Here is a 10591-nt window from a genome sequence, read left to right on the forward strand (position 1 = left end):
TTGGATTGCTGGGACAGTGCCATTCGCACCCTCTTCTCCTTCCATATTCCATCCAGCTATTCATCACCCACTCCATGCCCCAGTGCTGAGGCAGGCTGTTCAGGATCACCATTCAGTGACAGGGGGTGATTCCTTTCAGGACAGACGTGGAAAAGCAAGAGGAACATTGATCAGGGTCGTTCCATAGAACCAATCCCCACCTTTAATCTTTCTGTCTCTGTCTCTCTTATCCATCATCTTCCTGTGTCTCTCTCTCTCTCTCTCCTTGCAGAATTCCAGGGAATGGACCAAGATGGTCATCAAAAACATCGCCACCTCCGGAAAATTCTCCAGCGACAGGACGATTGCCGAGTACGCCCGGCAGATCTGGGGCGTGGAGCCCAGCAAGCACAAGATCCCACCCCCCAACGAACCCCGGGAGTAGAGATCCCTCGGCACTCCTCTCTCGACCTCCCTCTCACCGTCCCTGCACGCTGTCTCCTCCCCCATGTTCCCTGCCCCCGAACGCTCCCCTCTGACCCGCCTGCGTGCTTGACCCTCCCGGAAGTCAACCTGCTGGCTCCCAGAATGTAGCTTCCTGCCCCTGACCACACCCTCCAAGCCCATGGCTCAGAGAGCTGCCCAACAGCTGTCACCGTCCTCCCCCCACCATCGATTGGAGGGGAGTGGGGAAGCTCTCCTTGCTCCCTGGAAGCTATTAGGCCTCACAATGGTGCACGCTCGGTTTTACTTGATGTGTTGCGTGCTTTGGCAGCAGGAGAATTCCAGGAATAATGTTTGCCTAACCAGGTGCTAATTTTGCTTGCCCACTTAGCCCTTAAGGGTTCCGAGTTGGCGCACTCAATACCACCTTCCCCCTCCCCCAATTGTTCCCTCTCTCTTCCCTCCTTTCCAGCACCAAATTGCAGGATAGTCTGGACTTGAGCACCTGCAGCGTAGCTGACAGGCAACAGCCTGATTTAAGTTGGCTCAGGCAAGGGTCCTCTTGGAGTTTTTGTTTTGCTTTCCCCCCCGCCCCCACCCGCTTTTCAATTGAAGAAACCAACTGCTTTCCCTCTGTGTAGAGGGAGTTGGTCGGCCTTCGAGCTGAGGCCTTGTGTGGGTGCAGTGTTGTCTCGTGGTTGAGCTGTTGTGTTTCTAGAATGTTCTCGACCACGTTGGGAGGTGGGTGTTTCAAAGCCTTTTTTTTCCCAAAGCTGAAGAAAGCAGATCTGTTTTTGAAAGGCACCGCATTGCAGTTTGTCATAGGATGGGGACGGCTTGCTCTCTGGATGCTTTCCTGATCCACGGCTTTAAAAAAAACAAAATGGCCGCTGTGACGCTCTCCCTAATCTTTGACGTTTTGGTCATGGTGTAGGAGCCAGCAGGTTTAAGTCTTCCCTCGCGTGTATTTAATGTGTGAATAACTAACTTATTTTTAAGTGTAAATATTTAAAGGAAACTACACAAAAAAAATGTATTTAATTGCTGAGTGTCAGTGCAATGCCTCCTCGATTTGGTCAACCTCTGCTCATCTCTACAAGAGGGTGAAGGGGATGTACTACCAGCTGAATTTGCCTGACCATGTGCACTTGAAGGCTGGAGAGAAAGATCCCCGACTGTTATTCCCCCCCCCCCCCCCCCCCTCCCAAAAGGAGATGACCATCACTCATGTTGGGGGTATCTGTGCAGTGGGGTCTGCGTGACCTCTTCCCTGTCCCAGTCCCTCGAGGATGACCATCACTCATGTTGGGGGGATCTGTGCAGTGGGGTCTGCGTGACCTCTTCCCTGTCCCAGTCCCTCGAGGATGACCATCACTCATGTTGGGGGGATCTGTGCAGTGGGGTCTGCGTGACCTCTTCCCTGTCCCAGTCCCTCGAGGATGAACATCACTCATGTTGGGGGTATCTGCGCAGTGGGGTCTGCGTGACCTCTTCCCTGTCCCAGTCCCTCGAGGATGACCATCACTCATGTTGGGGGGATCTGTGCAGTGGGGTCTGCGTGACCTCTTCCCTGTCCCAGTCCCTCGAGGATGACCATCACTCATGTTGGGGGGATCTGTGCAGTGGGGTCTGCGTGACCTCTTCCCTGTCCCAGTCCCTCGAGGATGAACATCACTCATGTTGGGGGTATCTGCGCAGTGGGGTCTGCGTGACCTCTTCCCTGTCCCAGTCCCTCGAGGATGACCATCACTCATGTTGGGGGGATCTGTGCAGTGGGGTCTGCGTGACCTCTTCCCTGTCCCAGTCCCTCGAGGATGACCATCACTCATGTTGGGGGGATCTGTGCAGTGGGGTCTGCGTGACCTCTTCCCTGTCCCAGTCCCTCGAGGATGACCATCACTCATGTTGGGGGGATCTGTGCAGTGGGGTCTGCGTGACCTCTTCCCTGTCCCAGTCCCTCGAGGATGACCATCACTCATGTTGGGGGGATCTGTGCAGTGGGGTCTGCGTGACCTCTTCCCTGTCCCAGTCCCTTATCCTCTGCCTTTGCTTTTTGAAGACACTAAACCCCACCCGAGTTAGACCAGTGCGTTTTTACGTCAAACGCTGTGGATATGTCCATCTGACCCTCCAGAGTGAAGAGAAATAAAGAACAGAAAATAAACCGAGTTGGGAAGTGATCCCGCCATTTGAAAAGACTGAATTTCCGGCCACCTGTACTTTACCCTTCCTCTGCCCACCTCCCACCCCCCCCCCCCCCCCCCCCAAATCGAACCTTGGGGATGGTGCTGGCGTTTCCCTGCCCCTCCTGAGTGGCGCCCTGTTCACGATCGCGGTGTCCTCATTGCCCTGTGTGTGAAGCTGCATGTTTTATCCCAGTGCAATATCGTGTTGAGTTGTGGCTGTCTTGACCTTCAGCTAAACCCAAAATAAAAACAATTGAAGCAGTCCTGAATGTGTTATTTAACTGGGAAGGGGGCGAGGAAAGAAGCGAGCCTCAGGCACTCTGCGTAGGCTTTTATTAGACTTTACGCTGATCTAGGCGCCCACGCACCCATCCCCCGGCTCCCCACCGAACCTCCCGCTGCTGCGACTGGGCCTCGCGAAGGTGGTGCCCTCTCTGAGCGGGCAGCCTGTCCCCCTCCCCTCCCTCCCTCCCTCCCTCCCCCCATCTGTGCGACTGGGGATTGGGTTGAGGAGGTTGGCGGCACGAGGTGGGGTAGGTCAGGGGGAGCGGAAGCCTGCTGACCTCCGCCGGTGACCCGGTGTCCGGTTCGGGTCGGGGGCGGCGGCTGGGGCGAGCGGTCAAAAGCCGCGGTGGAGGCCCAGCACCCGGGCGGCCTTGACCCGGACGCACGGAGAGACGTCGTGCAGCATCATAATGATGGCGACGCAGACATTGTCGTCGGTGCTGGCCTCCACGTACTCCCGGGGCAGGTTCTGCAGGATGAAGCCGGCCAGGACGACGGCGTTGCCCCGGACCTCGGGCAGCATGCTCTTGAAGAAGGACATGCTGGCGTTCAGGTAGAGGCCGATCTTGTCGGGGAACTCGCCGACGATGACCTTGCTGAGCTCGGCGATGAACTCCCAGTAGCGGACGTTGGCCTGCTCCAGCAGCTCGCCCCGGAAGAGGCTGCCGGGGCCCTGGGAGCACAGGTGCGGGCCTACCACCTGCAGCACCGCCTTGCAGGCCCTCACCACCTCACCGCTGCTGTCGTTGAGGTGCAGCACCAGGCTAACCAGGCTGGCGTGGACGTGCTCCAGGAAGGCGGGCTCCGGCTGCCCCTCGCCGAAGCGCGCCAGGCTCCCAAAGACGGCGAACGCGGCCGCCCTCAGCTGGTCGCTCTCGTTCTCGAAGAAGGGCTGCACGGTGCTGATGATGCCGGGCAGGATGGGCCGCACCTGGGCCGAGTCCAGCCGCGCCAGCACCTTGCCCAGGCCCGCCATGGCCTCCAGCACGATCAGGTGGTTGAGCTCCGTCTTCTCGTCCAGGCCGCCCACCATGGCGGCCAGCAGCCGCTCGGCGTAGCGCGGCACCCGCTGCGGGCAGCCCGCCGCCAGGTTGCCCAAGCCCCGGATGGAGAGCCAGTGGACGGTGGGCGACACGTCGTCCAGGCCCCGCAGCAGGCTGCCCACCAGCAGCTCGGTCACCGCCGGCTCCTGGGCGCTGGGCGACGCCAGCAGCTCGCCGAAGAACGTGGCCACGGCCACCCGCTGGTGCTCGTGGAGGTTGTGCAGGATGGGCGCCAGGAAGCGCACGGTGTCCGGCAGGTAGGCGGCGCCGTGCTTGGCCGAGGCCCGGGCCAGCATCGCCACCCCCCGCTGGTGGTCCTCGGGGCTCCTCAGAAGCTCCCAACCACCCTCGTCCTCCATCGCGGCAGCCACCTCCTCCGTCTTGCCGCGGGACAGCATGAGCTTGAGGGCCTCCAGCGAGGAGTCCCAGATGTTGAGGTTGGGCGTGTTTTGGAGCTGCAGCGACAGCCTCTTCTTTTTGGAGACCCCCTTGCCCTGGAGCTCGGACATCCTCTCGTTGACGATGAAGCTGAGGTAGAGCAGCAAGGTGCCAAGGAGCTTGGGGTAGAGGTTGACCACCGCCTCCGTCGACTCGGGGTTGGAGACCATCTCGTTGAGGGCGTAGATGACAGCCACGGTCTCTGAGGTGCCAGTGGAGGGTGGGCGCTTGGCGACGCCCTCCCTGCGATCCTCGTGGGACAGGTAGTCGTTGATCTTGCCCAGCAGGTAGTCCATGGTGGTGGTGGCCAGTTGCACCTCGCGCGCCAGCGACTGCCAGATGGCACTGGTGTACTTGTCGTAGGGCAGGGGCCGGAAGAGGAGATAGGAGAGCACCCCGGGCAGGCACTGCGAGGTCAGGATGGAGATGAAGTGGATGACGGAGAACCGCACCTGCTCCAGGGCGATGGTGGGCATGCCCACCTGGAGGTGGCCCAGGATCTCTGGGATGTGGTCCTTCAGGCTGGCGCCGTGCCGTCGCACCAGGGTGTTCATCACCACCGAGGTGGCGCTGGAGCAGGTGGCGTGGTAGTCTGAGAGGCCCTCAAAGAGGGCAAAGAGTAGCGGGTGCAGCTGGTCGTGGGGCAGCTTGTTGGAGATGACCTTGGCGATGTCGTAGCAGATCTGGAAGAGGACGTGGCTGTCGGGGTTCTGCAGCTGCTCCTTGATGTCCCCGAGGTGGTCGACCAGGTTGTCTGGCTGGTTGACGACGCAGCCCTCATAGCGCACCTGGATGTACAGCAGGTTGTAGAGGGCGTCCATGGCCATGTAGCGTATGGCCAGCACCGGGTCGGCGCAGCGAGGCACGAAGCGACCCACCAGCACACCCAGGTTGTGGAAGGTGCTGACGTTGACCGACTTGAAGCGGTCCCGGTAGAAGGCGAGGAGGGCCAGCATTGCCTCCACCGCCCTCTCCCGCTCGTGGTCCTTGGTGGAGACCATCCACTCCTGCACGTGCTTGAAGATGAACTCCAGGCCCTCGGAGGTCAGGTTCTGGCTCAGGAACTCCTTGAGCAGCTCGTGCAGGGCAGCGACGGTCTCGGTGTGGAGCACCTCGCGCTCCTTCAGCTTCCGGGTGTCCTTGCGCTTGTCGCCGTCCAGCGGCGGGAAGCTGAAGACCGCCTCCAGGCAGGTGCGGATCAGGTCCGACGACTCCACCTCGTTGAGCCGGGGCTCCAGCCGGATGAGGTGCGTGCAGGCGTTGATGGCCGCCTGGCGCACCCGGGACTTCAGGTGGGCCTTGGACTCACTGGTGATCAGGTCCTGCATGTGGGAGAGGACCTCCTCCCGGCGGCTGAACTTGAACAGGTGCTTGCCCCGGTTGGCGTACACGGCCTTGGCGATCAGGGTCACGGCCTTGATCAGGGTCAACTTGATCATCAGGTCCTTGGTCTCCACCTTGATGCCCAGCACCTTGGTGTTGGACAGGCTGAGGATGTGGTCGAGGATGTGCATCTCCACCCGCTGGAGGATGAGTCCCTCGGGGGCGTAGAGCGCCACGTAGCCGTAGCACAGGATGAGCGTGCTCTTGACCCTCTCCATGTCGCCGTCGAGCTTCTCCTTCAGGATGTTGAAGAAGCTGGCCGTCTTCTTCACGATGTCCATCTTGACAAAGTCGTCCAGCTTGGCCAGCGTGTCGTCCAGGTGGGTCATGGCGCAGAAGCCGATGCCCGTGGCCAGGCCCTCGCGCTCCAGCGCCTCGTTGTGCTGCACGCTGAGCAGCATTTCCTGCAGCTCGTTGTTGATGACGTCCTTGTTGCTGGTCTGGCCCAGCACGATGCCCACGCACTTGTAGAGGAAGGCTTTCTCCCGCGGGTAGCTGTGGTAGTTGTGGATGTGCCGGGTCATCTCCTCGCTCAGCTCCCACGTCCACTTCTCGTCGGTGATGGTCTCCAGGGTGCGGGACAGGAAGAAGAAGAGCTTGTCCTCCCAGAGCTTCTGGGGCAGGGTCTCCTCCCGGTGCTCGGCCAGGAACTGGATGAGCTGGGGCAGCTCCTCGTCCCACAGCTTCACCACCTCGGCGTGGACGTTGGGGCTGAGCACTTGCAGCAGGCTCAGGGCGGCCAGGCCCCGGCCTTGACCGGCGTAGGGCAGGGCCGAGACCGCCAGCAGCCGCGCCAGCAGGGTGTGGGGCTTGGGCAGGCCCAGCCGCTCGTTGTAGTTCAGCAGCACGTACTGCAGGCTCTGCCGCCTCTTGCGGTTGCCCACCTGCTCCAGGCAGCGGCAGACGACCGCCAGGGCATGGGTGTACTGCACCGGCGTGACGAACTCCAGCAGGAAGGGCCACAGCACGTCCTCCATCCTGTCCAGCGACACCAGGAAGCCGAGGATGCCCTCGCAGAGCTCGCACAGGTCTTCGTCCCTCACCTCGTCGGCGTCCGGCGCCCGGTGGTGGTGCCCGAGCCCTTCGTCGGGTATCAGGGCGCACTGCTGTACCAGGAAATCCACCAAGATGGCGCCCCCTTCCAGCTGCAGGTAGCCGTGCTCGCCCATGCTGCTGATGACCTGAGCGGTCACCTTCTTGACCTTGTTGTCACTGTCCTGCAGCGACTGCTTCATGCCGCTGACGATCAGCGCCTTCTTGCTCTCCAGGGCTTTGTAGCCGCTGCTCACCACGTGGTTGAGCACCATCAGGGTGCCCACCCGCACCTTCTCGTTGTTGCTGGACAGCTTCTGCAGCAGGAACTTGACCACGGCGTCGATGGAGACGTGCGACAGGATGGTGAAGCACTGCAGCACCTCCTGCTGGTTGCGGGCGCTGAGCGGGTCCTGCCCGTCGACCGGCATGCACGCCTGGTGGTGCAGCTGGGGCAGGAGGCTGTCCATCTGGGTCTCGGGCACGTGGCTGGTCACCTCGATGGCGGCCTCCAGGATGTTGCGCAGGCACTGGGTGACGTGGCAGGGCTCGCAGCGTTTCTTGTAGAGGCCCATGATGCCCACCAGGAGGCGGGGCAGCTCCTCGTCCATGCGCTCGGGGGGCAGGAGGTGGACCATGTGCCCCAGGGCCACCACGATGGCCGAGCGCAGCTTGACGTCCTTGTTCCGCAGCCAGGTGCCGAAGAGGACCTTGTAGGCGGTGTAGATGTCGGGGGCAAAGGTCTCCCGGCTCAGCACGGGTCTGGAGGCCTGGTCTGCTGTCACCAGGTACTCCAGGATGCTCTTACTGAAAAGCGCCATGGCCGAGGTAAAGGCCAACTTCATGTTGTCCTGCTTAACCATGTGGAACATGGGCAGCATGGTCTGCAGGGTGGTGGTCAGGTAGGGCACGATGCCGTGCACATTGGCCACCGCCAGGTTGGCCAGGGTCTGCACCACAAAGAACTGGGGCACCACGCCCGGCTGCAGCTTCTGCAGGATGTCCTCCAGGATCTCCTCGGTGAACCGGGAGCCCAGCGCCACCAGCAGGTTGCTGGCCGCCTCCTTCCAGCCCACCGCCGTCTCGCTGGACTTGATCATCTCCTCGGAGGCCAGGTTGATGATCTTCTTGGCCAGCGGCAGGCCGAGCTGGCCGATGTTGTCGCGCACGACGCGCTCCATGCACTGCAAGATGGCGGTGCGGTGGCCCTGCACCAGCTGGCTGTGCTTGAGCAGGAAGTCAAAGCAGGCGCCCAGTACCTGCTCGGTGTTGTGGCAGCCCAGCTCGTAGAGCGACTGGGCGATCTGCCGCCGCACGCCCTCGTCCTTATCGAAGGCGGCGTCCGTCAGCGCCACAAGTGAGGCCTCGGCCTTGCACGACTCCAGCTTGCACACCTCCATGACCGGACGGCTCCCGATCCCCCTTCCCCGTTCCTCCCCCGCCTCCAACAACCCTCACAAAATGGCCGCCGTCAGCCAACCCCGCCCCCTCCCCTCGGACAGCTCCGCTCCCTCCCACCAAGGGCTAACAGGCGACTCCCCTCACTCGAGTCGGGCCTCACCCATTTCCTTGTCCGCTCCCTCCCTCGCTCCTGTTTTCCTGCTTCTGCATTCCCCCACCCCCCCCCCCGCCACCCCCCAGACACGCCCTCACGTCACCCTCCCCATTAAAGTCAGACGCCCCCCACCCCCCCACCCCTCACGAGGGTCTAGCCTCTCCGGGCCAGTTCCCTCCCCCAGCCCGCCACCTCCCGTTAATGGTTGAAATCGGTAGTAGGCCTGCGCAGATAAGACTTCGACCCCCAGTTGGTCAACCCCGTTGGCCCTGTCACTCTCCCCCCCTGGCTCTCTCCCTGAGCCGAGTAGCTCCATTGTGAGATCACCTTTTGACTGTGAGCCTGCCGAGCTGTGACTGCATTTTGATCGCACTGCTATTGTGACGTCAAGCTTTGCCCCAACCCGCCCCATCCCCCCCTCAGCCCCAGCCCCTCTCTCTCTCTCTCTCTCTCTCTCTCTCTCTCTCTAACACTTCCGTATGTTAACGTCACGGAGGTCATCATGGGACACTATTGACTGTTTGTATGCCATGAGGTGAATGAGGAACGATTCTGGTTATATTGGCAGTGTTTCAGAGACCCAGCACGCACATCAGCCGCGGTAAGGGGTTTCTAGGGTCCGGCCATTACTCCCAAAATGATGCCCCAGTCCCCATAGGGTCAGTGCTGAGAGAGTTCCACGTGTTTGGAGGGTCAGTGCCGAAGGAGCGCCGCACTGTCGGAGGGTCAGCGCCGAGGGAGCGCCGCACTGTCGGAGGGTCAGCGCCGAGGGAGCGCCGCACTGTCGGAGGGTCAGTGCTGAGAGAGTTCCACGTGTTTGGAGGGTCAGCACCGCACTGTTGGAGGGTCAGCGCCGCGGGAGCACTGCACGGTCGGAGGGTCAGCGCCGCGCTGTGGGAGGGTCAGGGTCGAGGGAGCGCTACGCTGTGGGAGGGTGAGTGCCGCACAGTCAGAGCCGAGGGAGCGCTGCGCTGTGGGAGGGTGAATACTATAAAACAGAAGACCCTACATAATGTGCCTGATTGTCAAGAGCGTTTTAAAGGGGAAATGTGGATAAGTCCCAGATGGGAATGTTGAAGCATCAGATTACTGAGGGTTTAGGATAATTCCATGAAAATCAAGGATGATTCGAATGAGAGGAACGCAGATATCTTGGAGGGTTTTGTGGCCGGGGTTAATCGAGGCATGGCTATCACAGTAGCTAGTGCAGCTTAGTATTTCAGAAGGGAGGGAGGCAGAAGACAGGAAACTCTAGGCTGGTTGGCCTGGCCTCAACCAGTTTCGAGTCCATTATTTAGGATGAGATTGCAGAGCATTTGGAAGCACATGGTAAAATAGTGCTACGTTAGCAGGCTTTATTTAGGGGAGATCATACCTGACAAATCCGTTGGGATTGAGGGGGTAGTGAACATATTAGACAAAGAAGGACCAGTTGATGTGATCTATTTGGATTTCCAAAAGGCTTTTGACGAGGTGCTGCAAGGGAGGCTGCTAAATAAGAGCCCATGGTGTAAGGGGTATGGTGTTGGATGGAGGATTGCCTGACTGACGGAAGGGGATAATGGGGTCTGTTTTCGGATGGCAGCCAGGAACTACTGGAGTTCCACAGGGCTCAGTGTTGGGACCATAACTATTTCACGTTATACAGCAATGATCTGGATGAAGGAAGAAGACATTGTTGCTAAGTTAGATGGAGGGACATGTAGTGTGGAAGAAGTGAGGAGGCTTTAGGAGGACTTGGATATGTTCGGTGAGTGGACAGAGAAATACCACATTGCAAAGTGTGAGGTTATACACTTTAGTAGGAAGAGTAGAGGTATAGACTGTTTTCGAAACAGGGAAAGGCTTTAGAAATCTGAAGCATAAAAGGACTTGGGAGTTCTAGGTCAGGATTCTGTTAACACACGGGTTAATTTGACAGTTAGGAAGGCAAATGCAATTAGATTAGACTCCCTACAGTGTCAAAACAGGCCCTTCAGCCCAACCAACCCTCCGAAGAGTAACCCACCCAGACCCATTTCCCTCTGACTAATGCACCCAACACTATGGGGCAATTTAGCATGGCCAATCCACCCTAACCTGCACACGTTAGGACTGTGGGAGGAAACCGGAGGAAACCCCACGCAGACACAAGGGGGAGAATGTGCAAACCCCACACAGACAGTCACCTGAGGGTGGGATCAAACCTGGGAGCCTAGTGCTGTAAGGCAGCAGTGCTAACCCACTGAGCCACCATTAGCGTTCAT

General features: G+C 59.8%; 1 protein-coding gene and 1 pseudogene across 1 annotated transcript in view; one reads left to right on the plus strand and one right to left on the minus strand.

Moving 5' to 3' along the window:
• LOC140457030 (glycogen phosphorylase, muscle form) overlaps positions 1–2872 on the plus strand; it is an 84699-nt gene extending 81827 nt beyond the window's left edge. The window contains exon 20 of the mRNA XM_072550946.1: positions 272–2872. Within this exon, the coding sequence (XP_072407047.1) occupies positions 272–424 (153 nt within the window). The 3' untranslated portion in view covers positions 425–2872. The remainder of the gene's footprint in view (positions 1–271) is intronic.
• Positions 2873–3228: 356 nt separating this feature from the next.
• Positions 3229–8190, minus strand: LOC140457178 (maestro heat-like repeat-containing protein family member 1 pseudogene; annotated as a pseudogene).
• Between the last annotated feature and the right edge of the window lie 2401 nt (positions 8191–10591).

The sequence above is a fragment of the Chiloscyllium punctatum genome, chromosome 31, assembly GCF_047496795.1.
Source record: "Chiloscyllium punctatum isolate Juve2018m chromosome 31, sChiPun1.3, whole genome shotgun sequence".
In the NCBI taxonomy this organism is placed as follows: Eukaryota; Metazoa; Chordata; class Chondrichthyes; order Orectolobiformes; family Hemiscylliidae; genus Chiloscyllium; species Chiloscyllium punctatum.